Source organism: Macrobrachium rosenbergii, chromosome 30 (genome assembly GCF_040412425.1).
Source record: "Macrobrachium rosenbergii isolate ZJJX-2024 chromosome 30, ASM4041242v1, whole genome shotgun sequence".
In the NCBI taxonomy this organism is placed as follows: Eukaryota; Metazoa; Arthropoda; class Malacostraca; order Decapoda; family Palaemonidae; genus Macrobrachium; species Macrobrachium rosenbergii.
This window is the reverse complement of record NC_089770.1, coordinates 824,660-852,613: the sequence shown is the minus strand read 5'-3', so window position 1 is coordinate 852,613 and position 27,954 is coordinate 824,660. Positions and strand designations below refer to the sequence as shown.

Below are 27,954 nucleotides of genomic sequence, written 5' to 3'. Positions count from 1 at the left end.
TGACCCCCATGGCTAGTACTAAACACAGCAAAATACATTCGACCCACCCAGGGGCTAGTACTAAACACGGCGAAATACACTTGACCCCACCCAGGCGAAAGTGTAAGCGAGTCACCGTTTCGCCGTCGTTCAGTACTAGCCCAGTAGCCCCTTGAGGCACTCAAATGTCCCCTAATTGCATATGTATATATCAAAAGGAACTGGGAATCAAATCAACAATAGCTTCAAAGTATTTATAATCATCATTATTATTATAATATAACCTCGTTTTTCACATTTGATTACAGTTTCATGTTTCCGACACGAGAGCACCAAGATCGATATATATATATATTTATATATCTCTCTTTATATTTATATATATATATATTTGTATATTTATATTTAGGCATTTCAGCAGAGCACGACGAAACACACACACACACACACACACTCAGATAGACAGATAGATTTGACAGACAGACAAGTACACAAAGGGCACCACCGAGCTCTATAAAGCACTCTCGCCATTTCTGCTCTGGTCAGGCCCCAGCTGTTTACTCTGCGCCAAGCGGCACAGGTCTAGGAAGCGGCTGTTATGCCCCTCGCTGCCTCCACCGCTAGTCACGTGATTCACTACCCACTTCCACTTCACAAAGCCGGATTTCCTGTTCCCCCCGCCGCCGCCGCCGTCGTCTTCGGCAGCGGCTTTGGCGTCGTTATCCGCGTTCGTTTTCGAACTTTCTAAACCTGCACTAGCAGCAGAAGCGTCCTTGCTGGCTGCGGCGGCCCTCGCCAGGGGCGAGTCCCTCTTCAGCAGGGATAGCTTGCTCTGGAAGCTTGGAGGGTGGTGGTGGGAGTCCGCTGCTTGCTGTTGCTTTTGGTCCTCCTGCTGTTGGTGAGAGCTTGCAGCAGCTACTGACGAAGAATAGACTAGGCCTGGTCCTGCGTTCTCGCCCTGTGAGGGACATGGACCGAAAGTTAGCTCACCGTGACAAGATCTTTTTATGGCAACTTATGACGAAGAAGAGCCGTTACAAAGATATACTTTCCCAAAACTACTAACATTACGCTTCTTCTCGCCTTGTTGAATGGCAGAGACTGAAAGTTAGTACTGTGACAAGATCTATATATATATGACACAGTGCCGTTACAAAGACAAACTCGTCAAACTACTACTAGCACTATTCTCGTTTTCGTTCAGACTAAAATATGAAAATGGGAAGAGTAAAGAGGATTAACTAATTATACTATAATTTTTTTATTTAGATATGTCGTCCAGCTCTGAAAAAGCATTGAAAAATGATGGCATAGGATCATACATACTCAATTATTCGTCCTCAACAATGATGGCATATCACTGAAATGAAATTTATAACTGAAATTAGTACCACTAGGCCTACCTAATCTTCATCTCATTAACAGATCAACAAAAATCGTTTGTCGTTACCTGTTGCATGTAGGCGAAGCCTCGATACCGCCCAGAGGAGTCATATATCGTCTGATGCATCAACCCATTAACGCATAAGCCATCGTTGATGCCTCGTGCCTCACCTGGGGGGGCGAGGGGGCGGGGGTTTGGTAAGACTAAATCAACCTCCATGTTGAAGTTCAATTATTTCGAAAAATGTCCAGCAAGGAAGGTATATTTCTCATCAAAGTGTCAGAGTGTCATTAAAGATGTTGCTGGTGGCCTCATTATAATCATAATGTAAAGATGAAAGGTTACGACATTATATATTTAATTTCTACCATGCATTACGAAAGTAAAGTTTTAATCATGACATTATATATTTATTTCTATAACACTGTACACTGTCAACCCTATGACACTAACTCGATGTCTTTACAAAACCTGTTAGCTTCAAACTCATTCGCACTAAAAAAAAAAAAAATGAGTCTAGCAAAAGTGCGTCCGATTTCCTTAACGGTAGGTTGCCCTATCACGATGATGAAGATTTCAGATTCGTAGACAGCAGCTAAAGAATTCCTACTGCTATTTAGAAATCGTATGGAAGATTGGTAAGCCCTACTATGCTTTTGTTGATGGTATTATTATTACTATTATTATTATTATTATTATTATTATTATTATTATTATTAAAGAAGATAAACCCTATTCATATGGAAACAAGCCCACCTACACAGGGGCCACTGACTTGAAATCCAAGCTTCTAAAAGATAAAAATGCGAGCCAGACTGTACCTGCAATCACCGCGTTGTTTGTCGTTTTGTTCATGTCCAGATCCGGGTTCCTCAGAGTGTGGGAAGACCTCCTACCCCGGGCCAACCACAGGCCCACTAGAAGAGCCACCACGGTCAGGACGATGCCCAGGCCTATGCCCATTATCCAGAGGAACTTCCTTGGTTTGGGCCGCGAGGGTAGGCCTATACGGTAGACCAGGCGAAGGAAAAATTGTGAATTGTGAAAGGCATCAATGATTAAGGTTAGATGAGGTGTCTGAATTGATTCTTTGAAGTCAAGAATATTGTGTAAGTTTCAACAAATAGTTCTGGTCATTAGATTTGTTTAAATAATTAGATGAGGTGTTTAATCTGATTGAAGTCAAGAATACTTTCAAGAGTAGATTTGTTCTATTCCGCAAGTTTTAACAAACAGTTCAGGTCACTACCTATTTAAATAGACATTATAATCGTTAGATGTCATGTTAAAGGTATAAATAAATTACATCTGGATGTTTATATTCTGCAAATGACAAGAATTTTGTCAGATGTCATCGAAAATATTAGACCAGTATCTTTCCATAACCAGGTCACTAAATTTCAATAAACATTACACTCTCTAGACTTCATATAAAAGGCATATATAACTTGCATTTGGATGTTTATATTCTGCAAATGGCAAGAATTTTGTCAGAAGTCATGAAAAAATATCAGGAAAGCATCATTCCAGACTTAAGTAAACATTACGTGCACTGGGATTCACGCTGAAGACCTCAAGGATCTGAACATCAAGCGAAATCTTGACATTTTACTCTGAAAATCAGCAGAATATTCGCCAGAACTTGCAACACTCAGACCACACCACTTCCCTGCAACACTTCTCTACTCACTTATATGCATCTTGGCTTCTGTGGGTCTGTATGTGGAAATTCCGAGGCGCCGGAGCATTCCCTCTGGGGTCGATCGGAGTGACTGAGACGATGTATTGGCTATCTGGCTCCAGGGAAGACAGCTCCACTGAGGCCTCGCTGGAAGACTTGTTCAAGACCAGCTCGCCGGTGGATGCTAGTCGAACCTGTGGAGAATTATTATATTATTATTATTATTATTATTATTATTATTATTATTGATGATTATTATTATTATTAAATTATTATTATGGAAATACATATTAATTATTATTATTATTATTATTATTATTATTATTATTATTATTATTATTATTATTATTATTATTATTATTATTATTATTATTATTATTATTATTAATGCAAATGGGAATGTCTGTCTTACTAAAATGAATTTTTTGGCTACACACATTTCCAGTGAAATTCATTTGATTTAAACAATATTTTACTCTCATGTTCTTCACTGATAATAAATTTTCAGCAGAAATGAAGCTTTTTGACAATTCTATCCTAACTGCTGACCCGACAATACATCTCGATTGGAAAAATGAAATCATACATCCCACCAGCAACATTTTCTAAAAACTTTTGAAACCTCTGAAGGAAAAACTATATGCTTCCACTAGGCTCCAAGGACAATCATTCTTTCCAGTGGCTACCATTCTGTTAATTGGATCTCTCTCTCTCTCTCTCTCTCTCTCTCTCTCTCTCTCTCTCTCTCTCTCTCTCTCTCTCTCTCTGTGTTTTCTAGTTCACGTCTTCAAAAGTGGATGAATTCATCTTTTGAAGAGATTATTTTCTTTTATTGGTTCTAAACTGTAGAATAATTGATGGATATGTATGTATATGTATGTATATGTATAAATATGTATGTGTATAAATATATATATATATATATATATATATTATATTTTTATATATACATATGCATTTATATATATGTATACACACACACACACACACACACACACACATATATATATATATATATATATATATATATATATATATATATATATATATATATATATATATATATATCTGCCTGACCAATTCAATGTATATAAAATTCCCCTTTTTCATTGAATTCAATCATATAAAATCCTAAGTGGTGCCTTTTCGAAATAATGTGTTAAATAAAGGGTCTATTCAAACCCCATTCCCAAGAGAATTCTAAACTGCAGATGAATTAACCGTGCAAAGGATTCATCAACTTATACAAAATTTATCCAATTATCGATATTGCACGTCTAATATAAGAGTTAAAAAATGAAAATAGTTTTGTATAAGTAACGAGTAAAAAATGCGCCGAGGTTTCTCCAGCGCAATCGAGTTTTCTGTACATCGTATAATCAAGGCCACCGAAAATAGATCTATCTTTCGGTGGTCTCGGTATAATGCTGTGTGAGCCGCGACCCATGAAACTTTAAGCACGGCTCGGTGGTGGCCTGGCTTATATCGTTGTCAGACGCACGATTATGGCTAACTTTAATCTTAAATAAAATAAAAACTACTGAGGCTAGAGGGCTGCAATTTGGTATGTAGGATGACTGGAGGGTGGATGATCAACATACCAATTTGCAGCCCTCTAGCCTCAGGAGTTTTGAAGATCTGAGGGGGGACAGAAAAAGGAAATGTTCTCAAGGTCATCAGACAGGATAATCCCGAGAGAAAAATGAAAAATAAAAAAAACATTTTGTTGCTTTCAGTCCTCCTTATTCCGAAGGAAGGACAAAGGAGGTACAGTAAAAATACTTACCTGGTGAATGAATTGTTGGAGGCGCCCTCCATGGAACTTCCCAGGGTGGCAGGATACTGTAATCTGGCGAGAAGACACTTTGGCTATGGAGCAGTTGCCAGATTCTTCTGGTGGGCCTTCGTCAGGAGAAAGGATTCTTTAAGATAGTTTGAATATATATATATATATATATATATATATATATATATATATATATATATATATATATATATATATATATATATATATATATATATATATATATATATAACTTGTTTCAAAATATCTGGGTAACTGTTTACATAAATTGTAATATATTATAATCACAATTCTGTTTTATATCTATTTATATAGATATATATATATATATGTATATGTATATATATATATGTATATATATATACATATATACATACACACATATATATTGTATATCACAAAAAAACTCCGTACAACAAACTTAAAAATAAAACTTTATAAAAACTCTACGGATACCGCGCATAACATTTCAATATCACCACCAACGCAACTCTGCCGACAAAACCCATATATATGTCTCTCTCTTCTCTCTTCTCTCTCCTCTCTCTCTCTCTCTCTCTCTCTCTCTCTCTCTCTCTCTCTACCTGCCGGTACTAGGGCGAATGTACAGGGCTGTTGCTGGATGCCGTTTTTATTGGTCCCGTAGCAGGAAAACACTCCGAAGTCCCTCGGAGACTTCGGAGTCAGATGTAGGGTGCTGGAAAGTCCGTCGCAGGTGTACCTTGGAAAGAAGGGGAGAAACGGTGAGAGAGAGAGAGAGAGAGAGAGAGAGAGAGAGAGAGAGAGAGAGAGAGAGAGAGAGAGAGAGAAACGAGGAAATAAAAAGCGTGGTGTCCAACCGCTAGGGAAAACAATAGACGGCCCTCTTGAGAAATTCATTACTGGTTGGAGGAAAGGAAAGATTTCAGAGCTTGCAATGGGACGGGGAACCTGGTTTGAAAGTGTATATTTATGTGTGTGTGTATGTATGTATATGTATATGTATATGTATATATATGAATATATATATATATATATATATATATATATATATATATATATATATATATATATATATATATATATACATATATATATATATATATATATATATATATATATATATATATATATATATAAATATATATATATATATATAAATATATATATATATATATATATATATATATATATATATATATATATATATATATATATATATATATATATATATATATATATGTATGTATTAGTCAAGAACTTCTTCATCTTAATATTTCACTGTAATAGTAGAACTAATAGTATATAATCGTATTATTAAGCAGCTTCAGGCAAAACATCTTTTACAATTTTCATTTTAAAGTTACAAAAAAAATAACCTACGTACGTAAATAAGCTCTCAAACAGCTGAAATGTCATACGATATATAAAATCAATTACGAATTACAGGGAAATTACGCGAGAGAGCCAATTAAGTTTTTCCGAGCCAGTGAATTCGTAATTGTGTTGAAATAAAATCCTGGAAAAAAAATGTGTTCTGTAATTGGGCATCAATGCCCCGTAAAAGGCAGAATGTCAGTCTAGTCCAGTGGTCCTTAACCTCTTTCAATGGATGCGCCCCTTTTCAAATCAGCTGTCAGTTCTCGCGCCCCCTGAATTGCTGATATTAAAGAAAAATTTTAAAAAAGCTAAAATACAAAGTTGATTTGATGTGTGTTAGGAAATTAGGTGTAGGTTTATCTATAGCTCAGAGCACTGCTGTAGCAATTAATAATAATAATAATATTAATAATAATAATAATAATAATAATACACAATAATAATAATAATAATAATATTATTATTAATAATATTAATAATAATATTATTATTATTATTTATTTATTTATTTTATTTTTATTTTTTGCAGAAAAAATAACAAGCGTATATAAAAAACATATTTTTCTTTAATGATTCATAGGCATCCTCGCACCCCTTTTATTATTATTATTGTTATTATTATTATTATTATTATTATTATTATTATTATTATTATTATTATTATTATTATTATTATTATTTTATTTTTATTTTTTGCAGAAAAAATAACAAGCGTATATAAAAAACATATTTTGCTCTAATTATTCATAGGCATCTTCGCACCCCTTAGGAACCAATTCCGTACCCCCTACGGGGTGCGAGCACCCCTGGTCAAGAACCCACCGGTCTAGCCTCAGAATGACAAACAGGCAGACAGCTAGACAGACATACAGACAGAGAGAAACAGCTCTTCGTAAATCGGCAATCCACCTATTTTCGACTTCCTCTTTTTGTAAGTGGCCCCGTAATTAGTAAGTTTCTATCTAATTAGCTGCAGTTTCCCAGCTCTCCATTCTAACGAGATAGCAGCAGCCTCTCTAGTTCCTGAGAGCCTTTGAAATTTTATATCGTTAAGTCACACTCGTCATTCCTAATTGAAGTTCGTTAAAATATGATTTAATGTTTGAGGGAGAGAGAGAGAGAGAGAGAGAGAGAGAGAGACTCGCCTTTGCCTCAGCTTCTGAGAGAGAGAGAAAATATGAGAGAGAGAGAGAGAGAGAGAGAGAGAGGTGGGTAATGAGGGTGGGAAATGGGAAGGGGGTGTGGGCGTGCGTTTGTAGAGGAGGGGGGACGGGTGGTGGGGGGAGAGGTGTCATCATGGATTTTTTAAAGAGATTTGGATGCTGGGTCTTGGCTGAGTGGAGCCATCCTCAACATATATAATTTATATGTATATATATAAATTTATATATAAAAATGTATATATATATATATATATAAATATATAAAATATATTCAGATATTTTTATATATCTTCCTGCTACCAGACGATGAGGGCAGACAGTCCTTGAAAGCCTGTAACCTTTTTAGCATAAAAACCTCCCTTGAATATACAATCCTCTTTAAATGAAGTTCTGTTAATAAATACATGCTTATAATGCATATACATATATATATATATATATATATATATATATATATATATATATATATATATATATATATATATATATATATATATATATATATATATATATATATATATTGTGTAATAGACCATTTCAATCCTGTGAAGGGTGGCTCCACTCAGTCAAGAACCAGAATTCACATCTCTACAAAGCACATCTAACACTCCCCATCCCCATTTCTCACCCTTATCCACCACCCACCCACGTCTCTCTCTCATCTCTCTCTCTCTCTCTCTCTCTCTCTCTCTCTCTCAAATATCAAATCACATATTTTAACGAACTTCAATTAAGAATGAGAATGACTCAACGAGGCAAAGGCGATGGGATCTCAGAAGCTGCCATCTCATTAGAATGAAGAAGAACTGGGAAACTGCAACTAATTAGAATCCTCTGGTTAGAGACAGAAACTTACCAATTACAGGACCACTTAAAAGGGAAAGAAAGTCGAAAATAGATGAATTGCCAATATACAACCAGCTGATTCTGTCTGTCTGTCATTAACTAGAGTAATAATCTAGCTGTTAGGGAACGATGCTCAATTAACGGAAAGAATTTTTTTTTTCTAAATTTTATTTCCGTGCAATCAGGAATTCACTGCGACGGAAAGACTAATTGAAGCTTGCGTAATGTCTCTGTAGTTTGTAATTAATATAATGCCGTGCGTCGTTTCAGCCGTGAAAGGTTATTCACGCCAGGAGGTGTTGAATAGAATATAGAAATGCATATAGATTTTAGGCCGAAGACCGAGCAAGCGCTGGGCCTATGATGATGATGAGATCATTCAACACTGAATATGAAATTGGCAGTAAAGGGGTTTGAAAGGTGTAACAGGAGAGTAAAAAGGTTTGAGAGGTGCAACAGGAGAATAAAAAGGTCTGAAAGGTGTAACAGGAGAATAAAAAGGTTTGAAAGGTGTAACAGGAGAGTAAAAGGGTTTGAAAGGTGTAACAGGAGAGTAAAAAGGTTTGAAAGATGTAACAGGAGAGTAAAAAGGTCTGAAAGGTGTAACAGGAGAGTAAAAAGGTTTGAAAGGTGTAACAGGAGAGTAAAAAGGTTTGAAAGATGTAACAGGAGAGTAAAAAGGTCTGAAAGGTGTAACAGGAGAATAAAAAGGTTTGAAAGGTGTAACAGGAGAGTAAAAAGGTTTGAAAGATGTAACAGGAGAGTAAAAAGATCTGAAAGGTGTAACAGGAGAGTAAAAAGGTTTGAAAGATGTAACAGGAGAGTAAAAAGGTCTGAAAGGTGTAACAGGAGAGTAAAAAGGTTTGAAAGGTGTAACAGGAGAGTAAAAAGGTTTGAAAGGTGTAAAAGGACAGTAAAAAGGTTTGAAAGGTGTAACAGGAGAGTAAAAAGGTTTGAAAATGGGAGAGTTTTGAAAGGTGCAACAGGAGAGTAAAAATGTTTGAAAGGTGTAACAGGAGAGTAAAAAGGTTTGAAAGTTGTAACAGGAGGAAAATATTTTGCAGTTGCCTATGAATCAATTGTCAGGAGAGGGTTGAGGAAAGTAAGATGGAAGAAAGAGAATATGAACGGAGGTACAGTCAAAGGAATGAAAGGGGCTGTAGCAGCAGCTAGGGGGCCATGGAAGGGACGCTGCAAAGAAGCTTATAAGTAATGCCTACAGTGCACTGCATGAGGTGAAGTTGTGTGGTTATTTAGAAGACAAAAATGACATCAAATCTGTAACTAAAAGATCAATCATTAAGATTTTCCCACAATTGAATCTACTTATTATACTTACTGAAGGGCATCTATGATCCGGGGTATGCCTCCACCACCACCAACAGGTCCTCCAACACTTCCTCCACCACCACCACCACCACCACTTCCTCCAACACTGCCTCCTCCTCCTCCTTCTTCATCTCTCGCGTCACTGATGAACATCCAGGTAAAATTTACGTCACCTGGGTACGCGAATACGACGCAGGTCAGAGATACTGTCTCGCCCACCTGTGCCCCTACGACGCTTTCGTTGACCGCGCAGATTGGCACGTCTGCAGGGGCCATGAGAATGGAAAATATTAAGGAAATTCGAGGTTCTTTGTGACGAGGTTCTAAACAATTCTGTTTTCAGAAAGTGTCATTTTCAGATGGTTAGAATCTCAGGTATTGGATGAATTCCAAAGGTGTCCCTTGTGAGCAGAAAGTGATGGAAAAATATGATGATTTTAGCTCTAAACAGTTCATTTCTAAACATTTCTGTTTTTGGAAAATAATGCTTATTTTCAGATGATTAGATTCTAAGCAATGGATGAATTAAAGCATTTCTTGTGATCAGAAAATTATAGAAAAATATGATGACTAATCAGTTCTAAACAATTCATTTCTAAACAATTCTGTGTTTAGAAAATGATTATCAGTTCTAAACAATTCATTTCTAAACAATTCTGCGTTTAGAAAATAATGATCAGTTCTAAGCAATTCATTTCTACACAATCCGGCGTTTAGAAAATGATTATCAGTCCTAAACAATTCATTTCTAAACAATTCTTTTCTCAGGAAATTATTTTCTCGGTCAAACTATTCATCCTAGAGTTCGCTGATTCAAGTTCATTTGCAATTATACTCTTTGCAAAAGGTACAGGGTAGCAGATGCCTAAATCTCATTTCCCATGACTAACTTGGTTTCTCCCAGAAAGCCATAATGTAAATCTCTCGAGGCTTTGGTCGGTTGGTTGGGTAAGTCCAGAGGTTTACAACAGGCCACTTATTCCCTTTACTGCACCGTTGGGAGAAGGCTAACGCTGACATAAAGTTCTTGGGTCAGTCTCAAACAACCGGATAGCCAGATTTACTTTCTTCTACGCTCCTGCAGAAGGAGAGAGTTTTGAAAGCAATCCTAACTTTCTCCTACGCTTCTGTAGAAGGGAAAAGTTTTCAAAGAAATCCTAACTTTCACCTACGCTCCCGCAGAAGGAGAAAGTCTTACAAAGAAATCGTAACTTTCTTCTATGCTTCTGTAGAAGGAGACAGTTTTAAAAGAAATCTTAGCTTTCTCCGTAGAAGGAGAAAGTCTAAAAAAAATCTTAACTTTCTCTTATGCTTATGTAGAAGGAGAAAGTAAACAAAATCTTAACTTTCTTTATAGAAGGAGAAAGTCTAAAAAGAATATCTTAATTTTCTCCTACGCTTCTGTAGAAGGAGAAAGTAAAAAAAAATCCTACGCTTTGTAGAAGGAGAAAGTCTTAAAATAAATCTTAACTTTCTCCTACGCTTCTGTAGAATGTGAAAGTCTAAAAAAAACATTAACTTTCACTTAATTTCTCATGAAGGAGGGGACAGACACCTTTAAGTTGAAGAAACTCTGGTTTTTATAAAATATACTGAAAAAAACTACTTATATACAAGCTTTTTTTTTATAAAATTATACTTCAAAAACTGGAGATAAAGAGTTTTTTCTTTTATTTAATGTATGAGAAAATGTGAGTTGCATGTTTTTCGACCTACGTATCATCATTTAACAAAATACCAAAGGAAAATAAAAGCATTTTGCCTCATATGAGACTGGAGAATGGTGAGATATTTCTAAAAAACAAAAGAAAAGGCGGTGATCACGATTTGCATAATGCCAAAGGATTAACGAGTTTAGAGAGAGAATCATTTCTGTTGCGAAATCCCTCCCCCCACCAAAAAAAAATGAAAAATAAAATAAAAATCCCTGGTAGCTCTTTACGAAAGCCATTAATTAATCTGCATCATTCATTACAGCGTCTATTTTTAGAAACAAGATCGTTTTCATTAAACACGAGACAAAAAAGTAAGACAAACGAGAAATTGTTTGAGGGAGAGTTCCATCTTTTTTCGGTTTTTATGATAACGTCGGATTAAGGAAGACATTCCTGATTTATGCAATATTTCGGTACACACGAGGCCTTTTTTTATTTTTTAATTTTCAAGACAGGCATATTTATATATTAGCTTCATAAGCACGAGGCTTCCTTTTTTTTAAATTTACAAGACAGGTGTGTGTGTATATATATATATATATATATATATATATATATATATATATATATATATATATATATATATATAAAGAGGAAAAAATATAAGGAAAAAATTGACCATAAATATATACTTTCATAAAAACGAGGCTTCTTTGTTTTTAATTTTCAAGACAGATATATATATATATATATATATATATATATATATATATATATATATATATATATATATATATATATATATATATATATATATATATATAACCTTCATAAAAATAGGAAAAAATATTAATAAAAACTGAAACCTTGAAAAAAAACGTAAAACATAAAACACTTTCTTTTCTCTGGATTACACAACAACAGACTGTCTCACAGTGGTGAAATATCATTCTTTTAGCTTTTCTCTTTTACCTCAAGCTACGCGGAGGAATGAAATCGTTCTTTTAACTTTAGACATTTCACCTTACGGTGTGACGAGCAAAGAAATCTATTTGAGCTGACACGTTACACATTTCCCAAAATGATTTCTACATGATAGAAATGATCTGTTTAACTGGTAAATAAGTTAAAAATTCAAATTTCCCTTTTACATAGAATTTAGATTTTGAAAAACTTATTTCACCTTTTGCAGAAGTTCGAATGAAAATGCTGCTTCCTAAATTCACTACAAGAGTTCACCATCAACAATTTATAGCTTAAAAAATATGTTTCATGTACAAAATCTTGCTTTAGAACGATCAATCAATGACGTATTTAAATTTGCAGATGAGAGAATTTGCAATAGATCAAACTACTACACACACATATCTCTGATAGTAAACTCTTTCACAAAAACAGGCGCACTAGAGACCCAGTTTTAAACATCCAGATCTTATGAATGGAACTACATGTTCCATTCATAAAAGTAAATCACATTCCTTAAGCATGGCCACACCACCTCTGATAGTAAACTCATTCACAAAAACAACCACAAGAGACCCAGATTTATGAATGAACGCGAGGTAGACTGCTCGTAAATCACATTCCCTAAGCGTGGCCACACCACCTACGATATTAACTCATTCACGAAAACAACCACAAGAGAGGCACCTTTATGAATGAACGTGTAGTAGACTGCTCGTAAATCACATTCCCTAACATGGCCACACCACCTATGATATTAACTCATTCACAAAAACAACCGCACAAGAGACACACTAAATGAACATAGACTGTCACATCACATTCCTAAGCGTGGCCACACCACCTATGATATTAACTCATTCACAAAAACAACCGCACAAGAGACACCTTTATGAATGAGCGCGAAGCAGGCTGCTCGTAAATCGCATTCCCTAAGCATGGCCACACCACCTACGATAGTAACTCAGTCACAAAAACAACCGCACAAGAGACACCTTTATGAATGAACGCGAAGTAGACTGCTCATAAATCACATTCCCTAAGCGTGGCCACACCACCTACGATAGTAACTCATTCACAAAAACAACCGCACGAGAGACACCTTTATGAATGAGCGCGAAGCAGGCTGCTCGTAAATCGCATTCCCTAAGCGTGGCCACACCACCTACGATAGTAACTCATTCACAAAAACAACCGCACAAGAGACACCTTTATGAATGAGCGCAGAAGCACTGCTCACGCATTCCCTAAGCATGGCCACACCACCTACGATAGTAACTCAAGTCACAAAAACAACCGCACGAGAGACACCTTTATGAATGACCATCCAGATCTTATGAATGGAACTCGTAGTAATAGTAGTAGCAAACTGATAGCAAATCCTTACTTACACCTGACGTGAACGGAGATGTTCTTGCTGCTGGAGTCTCCCTGGACGTTCGAGGCCTTGCAGTGGTAGTCTCCCGAATGTTCTCTGGTCACGTGCTGGATAGCCAAGGTCGCCTCTTTCAGGATAGTCGTTCCGCTAGTATTTGGGTTCAGTGCCACGCCCTGGTCGGGGGTAAGATTGAGTGGCAGATGGCGTTTAAAGGGTTAATTACTCTTCTTCGACGCGAGTAGGCGTTTTTTTTTTTTTAAAGGGCGTGTTTTGATGTTGGGGAGAGAGAGAGAGAGAGAGAGAGAGAGAGAGAGAGAGAGAGAGAGAGAGAGAGAGAGAGAGAGAGAGAGAGATGTAAATTTGTATTTACAGAAACAACACACAAATATATATATATATATATATATATATATATATATATATATATATATATATATATATATATATATATATATATATATATATATATATATATATATATATATATATATGTGTGTGTGTGTGTATACCTGAAAGTATAAACGTATATTTGTACATCATGACAGACATGCAAGAAACAAGTCAATCATTTTATTCCATTACGAAAGCGTACAAGAGACTGAAAGGTCCAAATGTCTGAATCTACAAAATATAAAAATGAAATAAACTAAATATGAAATTCGCACGAATTAAAACTAAAAAGTCAAATTTTCTTTTCACACGAGAATTAAAGGGAAAACTGTAATATAAAGTCAAAAAATAAGAAAAAAAGATTTAAATCCGAAAGAATCAGCCATTTTTACGACAAACTTTCAGGCGAAAAAATACCGCAGAATCGCAGATTTGAAGAGAGAGAGAGAGAGAGAGAGAGAGAGAGAGAGAGAGAGAGAGAGAGAGAGAGAGAGAGAGAGGCGAGATTAAAAAGTTTTTATTATTGTTTTTTCGAGAGAGACATTTGAGGAGAAACAGCTTCACAAGTCCATGAAGATGGGGAAAGAAGAGTGGGGGGAGATGTGGGTGGGAGGGTTGGCTGGAATGGGGGTAGGGGTGGGGGTGACTTTCCAGAACAATAACGATCATCATTTTTTTCTTGACAATAAAAATTTAAGGAGGACATTTCCAAGAAAAAAAAAGGAGTGGGGGGGGAGATTAGCGCATGGGTGGGTGGGGTGGGTGGGGGTCTTTAGAAGACGGGGTGGGGGAGGGGGTGGCGTTTCCAGAACACTAACGATCATGTTTTTTTTCTGGCGGTAAAAAAATTTTTGAGGAGGAAACGACCAAGAAAAAAAACAGGGGAGAGGGGGTGGGGTTTGCTGGAAGGCTAGGGGGGTAAGGGGAGGGGGAAAAGGGGGTGGAAGTCCCCACACAACACTAACGACCATCAGCTTTTTTCCCCTGACAATAAAAAGCAAGAAGAAAATTCCCAAGAAGAAAAAACCAAAATATAAATGACTTTTTTCCCTGACAATAAAAAAAAAGTTACAGAAAAATTCCCCAAAAAAAAAAAAACCAATATATAAAACTTTAGGTTCTTACATTCTGGAAGAATTCGATTTTATATGGAGGGGGGTTCGAGTCCACGATGCATTCCAGGAACAAGTCGCTTCCCTCCGTTAGGAGTTCAGACATACCTTGGCCATCCGAGGCTGATTCTTACGTGGGGCCGATCTGGAGAGAGAGAGAGAGAGGAAGATATATATATATATATATATATATATATATATATATATATATATATATATATATATATATATATATATAAATATAATCAACACACAAACACGTGTGGAACAGAAATAAATCTCTGATTCACGTCAGGATCGAACCCAGGTTCCAACTTCTTTTATGACTTGCATGGCCTAGTAGGCAGCGTCCTTGCCTTTCATTTGAAAGACCTGGGTTCGATCTTGATATGAGTCAGAAATTTATATATATATATATATATATATATATATATATATATATATATATATATATATATATATATATATATATATATATATATATAGAGAGAGAGAGAGAGAGAGAGAGAGAGAGAGAGAGAGAGAGAGAGAGAGAGAGAGAAAGAGAGAGAAAACATTAGTCTTTAATATGCCCTTTTCCCAAAATAACGGGGTGGGCCAAGTTTTAAACAGACAACAGTCACCAAAACCTTCAAATTTCATCTAAAATATACACTTACCACTCCACTTCCCTAATATCCCCATGACATTCAAAAGAACCATTCTATAACCCCTTCGTCAGGAAAAACCTCCCGCGCGGGTATATTTAGGGAAAAACCCCCCCTCACGGGTATTTTTAGGAAAAAATCTCCCGCGCGGGTATTTTTAGACTCCTTCGTCAGCGCTCTCCTTCGGAGTATCTCCACATTTGCCGCGAGGACGCGAGAGTGTGTGGTATAATGTGCCTCCTTATTTTCCCCCGAGGTAATGGCGGTGACAAAGCTTTCCCCAGGAAAAATTTGTCAAGACATACTCTCGGTTTAAGGTAAAAAAAAAAAAAGATAAGAAGAGATTTACGAGAGATTCAGTAAGCGCAGGTTAAACTTTTTTTTTTTCTCTTGCTTAGTAAAAAAAAAAAGGTTTGCTTGAATATCTTCTATCTTGTTGCATGAATCTAAGAATATATCTTTAGACGTATTTAGATAAATGTCCTTCCTAGATAATTAGTAAAAAAAAAAATAATTTGCTTGAATATCTAATAATATCTTGTTGCATGAATCAAGAATATATCTTTAGACGTATTTAGATAAATTCTCCTTCTGAATAATAATAATAATAATAATAATAATAACAATAATAATAATAATAATAATAATAATAATAATAATAATAATAATATTTCTTTCTAATGAACACCAAGCTTGAATAATCATTCTTTGAGATTCCATATGATTTCATCTTCTGAATAATAATAATAATAATAATAATAATAATAATAATAATAATAATAATAATAATAATGTAATTCTTTCTAATGAATATTCTTTGAAGTCAAGTCAATGGCCCTGTGGAGAGATTGTTCCATATGCATGGGGTTCTTCATCTTCTGAATAATAATAATAATAATAATAATAATAATAATAATAATAATAATAACAGCGACACCTTGAAATGAACGACGAGCGAAAGTAATCCCACAACGCGCCTCATTTGCATAAATTCAATATGGCAGCCATCGGGCCTGTGAAATGATGCATATTGTTTCAGATAATCAACACAAAAACTGTAGTTTGGCTGTTTACTCGCTCGCAAAATTCCTCTCGTAATACGATCCTCATTATCATAACTTTATTGTTGTTCTACCATCCACTTTCCCAACCCCTTCCCCCACTTTCTTCCACCCCGCCCCGCAAAGGTGAATAAGTGCCGGCGTAATTTTTTGTTTACCTGCGTAAAATTATATATTTTTTTTTGGTGGTGTTTTGTTGGGGGGTTTTCAGGACCCTTCTCCCCAGATAATCATACTGTAGGTAATTTGTTGTTTAGAGTGACTTGTTTTGAGGTGATAACTTTGCATAACGTTTTGGAGTGTTTTTCCCGATGGAAATGGCAACAAGAGAAAAGCAAATTTTCAATAACATCAAAATGAAGACTCTAGAGTTGTTGTTTGCCTGAGGCAACATGTTTTTGATGAGCCAACTGTTGTTTTAGGGCAGAAATGATTAACTGGAGCACAAACAGGATGTCTAGGCCAGTGGCCCAGTGTTGGGACCTATGAGGTCATTCAGCACTGAGAGTAATAGTTTTCCCAAAACTGTGTCCCAGAAGAAAACCTGGGTTGCTCATTGCCAATTGTCAGGAGAGGGTTGATGAAAGTAAGAACTCTGAAGTAAACTAGAATCACCTCAATGAACATTTGTAAAAAGTAAAAAAAACTTTGGAGAAGTTTCATAAAATTATCAGAGATCATTCATAGCAATAAACAATCACACAAATCTGCATATGTAATATGTTGCTGATTTTGGTCTGAGAATGGATATATTTTATATATATATATATATATTAATTCATATATATATATATATATATATAGATATATGTAACCACTGCAATTTGCATCCACTTACCATCACTAAAAATCTTTTTACAGAGCAAAACTTAATCACCATAATGAAAAAACTCCCATCCTGAAACAGGAAAAAACTCTAACAAGCCCCTGTAAAACAAATCCTCCTTTGAAAGAAAAAAAAACCACATCAAAAATCCTAAAGGAAAACCCGGTTAATCCTACGTAATCTTCCATAATCCAAACACTCTCCTTCCACGTTCAAACTCGGAAAAAACCCTAGATCCTAGAGAATCCTGCTTCCTTCATAACACCTTATAACAACTCCCCATAATCCTAGCGCTATCCTTCCACGCACGGGACTCGGGAAAAACATCCTATGCCCGGAGGGCATCCTTCAATAACATCAAAAGTAACTCTACAGGCCATCTTCAGCACGATGTCCTCTAGAGTCTCCAAAGGCAGGATAGGATTCTCCGCTCGGCACAGGAGTTGTCTCATGTGATGGTGACGTCCTGGTTGCAGGTGTAGGATGCTGACGGTCTCGGAGCCCCTCGTCGTTACCTGTCCGTGGACGGGAGGAGGATGGGAGGTGATTGGACAGGTGAGATTGGGGGTTAGATTTTGCAGGAAGATTTTTTTTTTGTAGTTTTTAGTTTGGTTGATTGACAGACAGAGATGATAAACTATGATTGACAGGTGAGACAGGGAAGATTTTTTTGCAGTTTTCAGTTTGATTGACAGACAGACAGAGAGATATGCTAAACTATGACTGACAGATGAGACAGGGGAAGATTTTTTTGCAGTTTTCAGTTTGATTGACAGACAGACAGACAGATATGCTAAACTATGATTGACAGATGAGACAGGGGAAGATTTTTTGCAAACCCAGTTTAATCCTATTGACAGACAGACAGAGAGATATACTAAACTATGACTGATAGATGAGACAGGAAGATTTTTTTGCAAACACCTTTATTTTAGTCTGATTGACAGACAGACAGACAGACAGACAGGCATGGCAAACTCCTACGCCCCATGGGATTTATAGATGAGACAGGGAAGATTTTTTGAATTTTTAGTTTGATTGACAAACATAATAAACTATGATTGACAGATAGACATGGGAAGATTTTTTAGTTTTTAGTCTGACTGACTGACAGACAGACAGACAAGCTAAACTATCATTGGCAGCTGGGACAGGGGAAGATTTTTTGCAATTTTATTTTAGTCTGATTGACAGAGAGGCGTTTGACAGGTGAGACGGGCGAAGATTTTTGCAATTTTATTTTAGTTAGATAGAACGACAGACAGTCAGATGAGACAGGATAAATTGTGTGTGTTTATTTTTGGTAGACTGACAGAAAGACAGATTTGAGTCTTTTTCTCTTAGTTAGACAGATTGACAGAGAGACGTTTGACAGATGAGACAGGGGAGATTCTGTCTTTTTTTTAGTCAGACTGATAGACAGACAAGGTAGAATCTGCAATCTTTACATCAGCTAGATAAACTGACAGAGAAATGAGGTAGATTCCAAAATCTCTTTTTGAGTTAGACAGATTGACAGAAAGGGTAGATTTTGGAATGTTTCTAAGTTAGACAAAATGACAGACAAACAAGTTGACAGACGGACAGATGAATGAAGAGAACACTGAAGTATATAAAAAAAAAAAAGGTTAATGACTTAAGCTACAACCCAGTATATAATTTTGATGAGATTCGTCAAACAAACAATATTTTCAAACGTATTACTTCTAAAAAGTCAGTCATAATTAGATGCTAATGTATTCAAATTCTCTTTTTAGATAATGGCTCCTGAAAGGTTTATGATGGCATTTTAAATTAATTATAGAGCCCAGGTTAATGTTTCATCAATAGATAATTAACGATGGTATAATTATTATGGTTTTCGTTCGCTGGGTCACAAACATTCCGTCAGTCCGTCAGTCTCTCTCTCTCTCTCTCTCTCTCTCTCTCTCTCTCTCTCTCTTCTATCTTATCTTCCAGTTTACAATTCTCTCTCTTCCTAACTTTCTCTCTCTCTCTCTCTCTCTCTCTCTCTCTCTCTCTCTCTCTCTCTCTCTTCCTCTCTTAGTTTACAATTCTCTCTCTTCCTAACTTTCTCTCTCTCTCTCTCTCTCTCTCTCTCTCATCTTGCAGTTTATCTCTCTCTTTCATTTACTCTCTCTCTCTCTTTCTCATCTTGCAGTTTACTCTCTCTCTCTCTCTCTCTCTTTCTCATCTTGCAGTTTACTCTCTCTCTTTTTCTCTCTCTCACTACCTCCTCTCTCTCTCTCTCTCTCTCTCTCTTATCTTGCAGTTTACAATTCTCTCTCTCTCTCTCTCATCTTGTAGTTTACTCTCTCTCTCATCTTGCAGTTTATTCTCTCTCTCTCTCTCTCTCTCTCTCTCTCTCTCTCTCTCTCTCTCTCTCTCTCTCCTTACGTTAATGATCAGCTTCTGAATGAGCTTTCCCTGGTGGTACCACGTGACTCTGGCGGGCGGATTGCTGTCGAAGGCCTTGCAGGTGATCTGAGCCGCCCTTCCGACTATCAGGGGATTGTCTGACACCTCCAGGAGAATCCGCGTCGGCCCACCTGCAGGAGTAACAAGAAGGAGGTGTTCTGTCACTGAATGATCAAGGGAGGTATATAATTCGGGTCGCAGGTGGAATATATAATCATACGTGTATGTGTATATATGTGTATGTGTATTTATGTGTGTGTATGTGTGTGTATATATATAAACACATTTATGTATATATATACATGTATATGCATATATATATATAATTATGCATATATGTATATATATAAACACATTTATGTATATATACATGTATGTATATATGTGTGTGTACGTGTGTATTATCACGTGTTTGCTTCTGTGTGTGTGTCTATGCCTCTCTCTCTCTCTCTCTCTCTCTCTCTCTCTCTCTCTCTCTCTCTCTCTCTCTCTAATTCCTTCCAAGCGGCTTGCCGTGAAATCCCAAGGATCGCAGTACATGATGATTATGAAGCGAGAGAGAGAGAGAGAGAGAGAGAGAGAGAGAGAGAGAGAGAGAGAGAGAGATTAGAGCATTCCGGGCCGGATTCTGATTGGGAATAAGCAGGCGATCTCACGCGGTACCATTTCACTCGTGAAGCTTCGGATTCAGTGCTGACAGATTCTGGGATCAACGCAAAACAAAGGCAGTTGGTTATGAGAGAGAGAGAGAGAGAGAGAGAGAGAGAGAGAGAGAGAGAGAGAGAGAGAGAGAGAGCAGAAAAACTGAAGAGCAGGGAAGGGAGAAACAGGAATGCAAAGTTAATTATCAGAGGAGGCAATGAGAGAGAGAGAGAGAGAGAGAGAGAGAGAGAGAGAGAGAGAGAGAGAGAGAGAGAGAAACAAGACCAGACAAAGAGAGAGACGTAAAGAACAAGATCAAACAGAGAGGGGAGAAAGGGATAAACGGAGAGGCAGAGAGACAGACAGACAAAGACAAAGAGAAGAAGTCAGAAGCAATATCGCCACTAACAGATACAGAGAGAGAGAGAGAGAGAGAGAGAGAGAGAGAGAGAGAGAGAGAGAGAGAGAGAGAGAGAGAGAGGAGAGATCAATGGGAGTTATACACAAACACACACCTGCTGCTCGCCCTCAGATACAGAGAGAGAGAGAGAGAGAGAGAGAGAGAGAGAGAGAGAAAGTGGAGGAAACGTCAGATATAACAGGAGCAAGGGGGTGGGATGGGGGTGTGGGGTGGGGGTATTGGGCTGGGGGGACACGTCTGTAAGAGAAGGTGCCGGAACACACGACGCAATTTGCATATCCAGATCAAAAGGTGGGAAGTCCGTTTGCTTTCTTCCTTCCACCTAGAGTGATGTAATCGCCTCTAAAAAAAAAGGTTTTATAAAAAAAAAAAAAAATATAAGGAGGGGTTTATGGGGGAAGGGGAGGGGGGAAGGGGGGTTCAGGGTACCCCGGGGGCATAAGCGCTGGATGTGTAAAAGGTTTCTCTCTTTTTTTTTTTTGGAGTGGGGGAGAGGGAGAGGGCGAGAGGGAGTCAGAGCCTAGATTTAAGCTGTCTTCTACAACATCTCTCGCAGGATGGTTTATCTCTCTCTCTCTCTCTCTCTCTCTCTCTCTCTCTCTCTCTCCTCTCTCCATACATGTATATATATATTAAGATTTCCTGTTTATATGTGTATTCTGTATTTAATGGTACAGGTTTACCAATATAACATAATTAATTCTGCTTGTCAAGATTCATCTATGTACTTTCATAAGGAAGGCCCAGGTTTATCTACATAATCTCAGTAAGAAGGCCCAGGTTTATCTACACAATCTCATTAAGAAGGCCCAGATTCATCTACATAATCTCATCAAGAAGACTCAGGTTTATCTACATATTCTCATCAAAAAGGCTCAGGTTTATCTACATAATCTCATTAAGAACGCTCAGGTTTATGTACCAAATCTCATTAAGAAGGCCCAGGTTTATCTACATAATCTCATTAAGAAGGCCCAGGTTTATATACAAAATCTAATTAAGAAGTCTAAGTTTATCTACATAATCTCATTAAGAAGGCTCAGGTTTATCTACAAAATCCCATTAAGAAGGCCCAGGTTTATCTACAAAATCTAATTAAGAAGGCCCAGTTTTATCTACATAAAATAATCTCATCAAGAAGGTCCACGTTTATCTACAAAATCTAATTTAAGAAGGTTCAGATTTATCTACAAAATCTAATCAAGAATTCCAAGTTTATCAACAGAATATCATCAAGAATCCCCAGATTTACCTACAAAACATCACCAAAACGGCCAGGTTTGTGTAAATGCCTGTGTGTGTAAATGTCTGTGTGTTTGAGTGTGTATTTGTGTCAGTGTATTGTGCGTGCTTTCAGGAACCTGACCACAGCGAGCTGGGTCCTTCTGGCTATTGTGCGCACTATTGTTGCTGGCCCTCCACAGTTGCTTTGCGCCATGCAACTGTGCAAAACCATTTGTGGTTATTGCAGGCGGGGGTCTGCTGAGAATAGACGTCTCAGTGAAGTTGAACTTCTTTTACATATTCATTTGTTTGTTTATCCTTTGCTCGCTCGCTCTCTCTCTCTCTCTCTCTCTCTCTCTCTCTCTCTCTCTCTCTCTCTCTCTCTCTCTGTTCCGAGGTTGATACGTGACGAGGGTCAAGCTAGTTTTTTTTTTTTAGTTTTCTATAAAAGGAAACTATTTTGTGCCGGCTTTGTCTGTCCGTCCGCACTTTATTCTGTCCGCCCTCAGATCTTAAAAACTACTGGGGCTACAGGGCTGCAAATTGGTACGTTGATCATCCACCCACCAGTCATCAAACATACCAAATTGCAGCCCTCTAGCCTCAGTAGTTTTTATTTTATTCAAGGTTAAAGTTAGCCATAATCGTGCGTCTGGCAACGATATAAGATATGCCACCACCGGGCCTTGGTTAAAGTTTCATGGGCCGCGGCTCATACAGCATTATACCGAGACCACCAAAAGATAGATCTATTTTCGGTGGCCTTGATTATGCGCTGTAGCGGCTGTACAGAAAACTCGATTGCGCCGAAGTTTCTCCGGCGCATTTTTTACTTGTTTATTTTCTCTACCAGTTTGTGTGTTCATGGTAATGGAAAGGTGTAAAGGGTTTCCTATGTGTAACCCGTCCACGTACTGACCAGACGGAACGTCGCTTAGGCTCAGGCAAAAGTTACTGTTGCGAAAACATCATAATCTCTTCAATATTCCACCCTTTTTCACTAATGGCAGACGGAATTAGATTTATAAGCTTGCTAAAACGTTCAGACATTTTATCGTAACAGACAGAAGTGCTTTATCAAAATAGCTATATTGATTGCTATGTATATCTTTCGTAGAAGCTTTTAGAGACGAGTAATAGTGCACACAAAGAGAGAGAGAGAGAGAGAGAGAGAGAGAGAAAGAAAGAGAGAGAGAGAGAGAGAGAGAGAGAGAGAGTTACAAGGATTAGGATGTCTCGAAGGATATCTCTAAGAGCAGGCCTTACTGTTCATTCACATTGTTCTAATGGCATTATTAATAGGAAAACGTCCCACAGACAGAGAGAGAGAGAGAGAGAGAGAGAGAGAGAGAGAGAGAGAGAGAGAGAGAGAGATTAGTCTTCAGTATTAAGGAAAAGTCCCACAGAGAGAGAGAGAGAGAGAGGAGAGAGAGAGAGAGAATTAGTCTCCAGTGTCAAGAACAAGTCCCTCAGAGAGACAGAGATAGAGAAGCTTTACCAGTGCAATTTTAACATCAACAAGGACCACTCCTCATACTCACACGTGACATTCCTGACGTAAACGGCAAACACGGGGGGCGTGAGGTTATTGTTGGAGGCCTGGCAGGTGAAGGGCGCCTTCAGGTCCCCTCTGGAGGCGGGAATCTCCAGCCTGTTGAAGCTGCCACTCTGTCCTACGGTGCTGTTCGGGTCGACTGTTACCCCGTTCTGTAGCCAGACCACACTGGGCGGTGGGTTACCTGCCTCGGGAACAGAGATGTCGATGGTATTTCAGATTATCTACAAAGTTGGGGGCAAGTTCCTAAAGTTTAACACCCTTCCCTCAAGCAGACTGCTCTGGGCTGAAGGTCTCGGTTAGACTGTTCACTGGCAAACTACTTTAGAAAAACTGGGCCTGAAGATTTTGGGGCTAGACCGCTCTGTACAATCTTACTTTAAGCAAAATGGCCCAGACTGCCCTTCCCTCAAGCAGAGTGTCCTGGGCTGAAGGTCTGGGATAGACTGTTCACTAGCAAACTACTTTTAGAAAACTGGGCCTGAAGATTTTGGGGCTAGGCCGCTCTGTACAATCTTACTTTAAGCAAATTGGCCCAGACTGAAGATTTGGGCTAGGTTCTTCTGCAGAATTATTTTAAGTAAACTGGCTCAAAATTAAGGCCTGGGCTAGGCTGTTCAGTAGAGTCCTGCTTTTAAGAAACTGGGCCAGACTGAAGGTCTGGGCTATGGGCTAGACTGTTCAGTAAAATTACTTTAAGTAAACTGGCCCAGACTAAAGGCTTGGGTCAGGCTGTTCAGTAGAATGTCACTTTTAAGAAAACTGGGCCATACTGATGATCTGGGCTAGACTGTTCAATATTATCTTACTTTAACTAAACTGGCCAAGACTGAAGGTTGGGGCTAGACTGTTTTGGAGAATTACTTTAAGGGCACTGGCCCAGACTGAAGGTTTGGCCATATACATTATTGGCATTAAATTAAAAACTGATCAGTAATAACAGAATCAGCAGTTGAGATATAGATTAAAATACCAATATAAGTTGATAAATTCTACTACAAATATATATATATATATATATATATATATATATATATATATATATATATATATACTTGTGATTTAGGTGACGTTATGTCTGGGCCTTCGAAACGTAAAAACATGAGTATCTCTAATGATAATAATAATAATAATAATAATAATAATAATAATAATAATAATAATAATATTGACAAAAGCAACCTCCACCTGGGAGAGAAATTTCAACATGACATATATATTTACCTTCTCCCCTGCCCCCTGCCCCTGTCCCAGACGAAGCAGAAACAGCCATAAGGGAAAAACATCGGCCGTAACAATAATAAGATTATCTCGGATTTTCATTTCCATTTGGGGGAATCTCGTATCTTAGCGGGGAAACTTTGTCGTTGGATAAGAGGTTTTTTTATTTAGTTTTTTTTTTTTTTTTTTTTTGGGGTGAGTCTGGGAAAACAAATGCTGTTAAGTATTTTCGACGGGAAAAATACTCCCCGTCCTTTTCATATGTTTGTTGTCGTGTTTTTTTTTTTTTTTTTTTTTTTTTTTTTTTGCGAATTCTCTTTCAGAAAGGATTAGGTTTTTTTTCTGTAAGTGAAAGCTATTGTGCCGGATTTGTCTGTCCGTCGGCGCTCTTTCTCTCCGCCCTCAGATCTTAAAAACTACTGAGGCTAGAGGGCTGCAAATTGGTATGTTGATCATCCACCCTCCAGTCATCAAACATACCAAATTGCAGCCCTCTAGCCTCAGTAGTTTTTATTCTATTTAAGGTTGAAATTAGCTATAATCGTGCTTCTTGCACCACCGAGCCGTGGTTAAAGTTTCATGGGCCGCGGCTCATACAGCATTATGCCGACCACACCGAAAGATAGATCTGTTTTCTGTGGCCTTGATTGTCGCTGTAGCGGCTGTACAGAAAACTCGATTGCATGAAGAACTTCGGCGCATTTTTTGCTAGTTACTTATTACTTTGCTTTTTGAAACATTATATATATATATATATATATATATATATATATATATATATATATATATATATATATATATATAATACAATCTTATCCATACTGACAACAATTAATAATATATATCTACCTTACATGTATTTACTGAGGAACTCAAATGTGTATACACTTGCATGTGTGCTTATTTGCAATTATTCCTAAACTACAGAGAAGTATTAAATCAAAGTATTAAATATACCCAGCTGATATCGCCAAGTTCATCATGATTGGCCAAAGCTCACATACTTCACACATGATTGGTTACAATGATATCGGTTATTGATATTTACCGCCAGCTCAAGAAAATAAATAAACTGATCAATAAAATAGATTTCAGATTTATAGCAAAACTAAAATTTAAAGTTTAGATGCATGAATCAGGTTTCTGGACAGCAAAAGTTCACTGACTGAGGGAATATATTAATCTGGAGAAAAGGGATTAGGTATGGTCAGTGATTTTGCCCAAAAAGGAAACAGAATTATGGGTCAGATTATCCTGGTAATGCCGTCGCTCATTAAATAAGAAATATTCGAGTGAAATTTATCATAAGATTTTACTAAAAAGTGATAAACTACAGGAGAACACGAGAGGAATGAGAGGAACACAGAGATATTGATGGAATGAGCAAAATGACTTGGGATTTTACCCAAATGCCATCCTCAACCCCACCCCTCCCACCCCCTTACAGTTGAGGTTGAGTCTGGGGGTGCCTACCCCTTACCTAAATCCCGCCCTCAACCACTTACCTCTTCCCCTACCCATGTAAGGTAAGATACAGCTCCCTAGGTTGGGTTAGGTAAGGTTAGGTTAGAAATGTGGGCTACACTAAGCAGTATTTAGGCAACATCTTGGTATTTTATCTATATTATTTCGTTGCCTTGAGAGTTTGGGGTGTCTACCCCTTACCCAAATCCCTCCTCAACCACCTGCCCCTTCCCCTACCCATGTAAGGTATAAGATATAGCTCCCTAGGTTAGGTTAGGTAAGGTTAGGTTAGTGTTTGGTTAGTTAGGTAGTATTAGAATAGTATCTTGGTATATTATCTAAGAGAATATTAGGAAGGAAAATACAGGAAGAACAAGGGTAACTCCTTGCGGAAGAACAGGTTTCCTCACCTCCTAAGGTAAGATATAGTTCCTAGGTTAGTTAGGTTAGGTTAGGTAAGGTTAGGTTAGTGTTTAGTTAAATTAGGTAGCATTAGAAAAGCATCTTGGTATATTATCTAAGAGAATATTAGGATGGAAATACAGGAAGAACAAGGGTAACTCCTTGAGGGAGAACAGATTCCTCACCTCCTATCGCAGTGCAGACAACGTCATCACGCTGACCTAATCTAACCGGAGAGATCTGGGGAGTGATTTCAACTCTTTCAGGTGGAACTGTGGAGTAAAATAAAAAATAAATATGTTAGAAGTATATATATGTATATATGTGTGTGTATATGCATTAAGATTTTGAAAAGGAGTATTTAAAAGATGTGAAATTATATTACATAATGGTACGATTTTTTTAAAAGCAATATTCTCTGTAAAGATCTTTTGTAATGATATGTATAAGTAAAATTTTATCTAATCTAATGCTTATAGCTGAATAAAGGATGCAATTAAATTGAATCAATATAGATACATATTTACATATAATATATATATATATATATATATATATATATATATATATGTATATATATATATATATATATATATATATATATATATATATATATATATATATATAAGAGAGAGAGAGAGAGAGAGAGAGAGAGAGAGAGAGAGACGATAGTCAACTAACAGAAACAACATATTATGACCCTTGAAAGATGACCTCCTCATCCTTGACCTACCTATGACCTTGAGTCTGACCCAAGTCACCCTTGAATTGGAATTGTGGAAGTCGATCCTGCAACGGTACAGCCTCGCATCTCTGATGTTGACCCTCATAATCAGCATGACAGGTGGGCTCAGGTGGGCCAAGTAGTGGGCTCGGCCGCCGAAAACACGCGGGTCCGCCCACGAGGTTCCGCTGACGCCCGTCCTTTGGTCGTAGCTGGTATATAAAGAGAAATAGGAAGGTATATTTGTTATTGAGTTTTAGTTTTTTTATACTTTTTAAAATGTTTTGTTTTATAAAACCTGAATGA

The 27,954-nt window shown here is 37.2% G+C and overlaps 2 protein-coding genes across 3 annotated transcripts in view; both read right to left on the bottom strand.

The window, feature by feature from the left end:
* Positions 1–219: 219 nt before the first annotated feature.
* LOC136854887 (opioid-binding protein/cell adhesion molecule homolog) lies at positions 220–15,188 on the bottom strand. Of its 2 annotated transcripts, XM_067131419.1 has the most exons (8): positions 15,057–15,188; positions 13,555–13,714; positions 9,556–9,808; positions 5,433–5,569; positions 4,831–4,946; positions 3,054–3,238; positions 2,185–2,367; positions 1,430–1,533 (listed from the first exon to the last, which is right to left on the bottom strand). In XM_067131419.1, the coding sequence occupies exons 1-7, from the start codon at positions 15,147–15,149 to the stop codon at positions 2,256–2,258; spliced, it is 1,056 nt and encodes a 351-aa protein (XP_066987520.1). In that variant the 5' UTR covers positions 15,150–15,188; the 3' UTR covers positions 1,430–1,533; positions 2,185–2,255. The 2 variants fall into 2 exon arrangements, with proteins under 2 accessions (XP_066987521.1, XP_066987520.1); XM_067131420.1 differs by lacking the exons at positions 3,054–3,238; positions 4,831–4,946; positions 5,433–5,569; ... (1 more) ...; positions 13,555–13,714; positions 15,057–15,188 and adding an exon at positions 220–937 and having other exon boundaries at positions 2,185–2,366.
* Positions 15,189–17,870: 2,682 nt separating this feature from the next.
* Positions 17,871–27,954, bottom strand: part of LOC136854708 (synaptogenesis protein syg-2-like) — a 31,102-nt gene continuing 21,018 nt past the window's right edge. Inside the window, exons 4-8 of the mRNA XM_067131293.1 lie at positions 27,658–27,860; positions 27,110–27,196; positions 23,824–24,021; positions 19,975–20,126; positions 17,871–18,092 (exon numbers count right to left, since the gene is read on the bottom strand). Coding sequence (XP_066987394.1) covers positions 17,871–18,092; positions 19,975–20,126; positions 23,824–24,021; positions 27,110–27,196; positions 27,658–27,860 — 862 coding nt within the window. The remainder of the gene's footprint in view (positions 18,093–19,974; positions 20,127–23,823; positions 24,022–27,109; positions 27,197–27,657; positions 27,861–27,954) is intronic.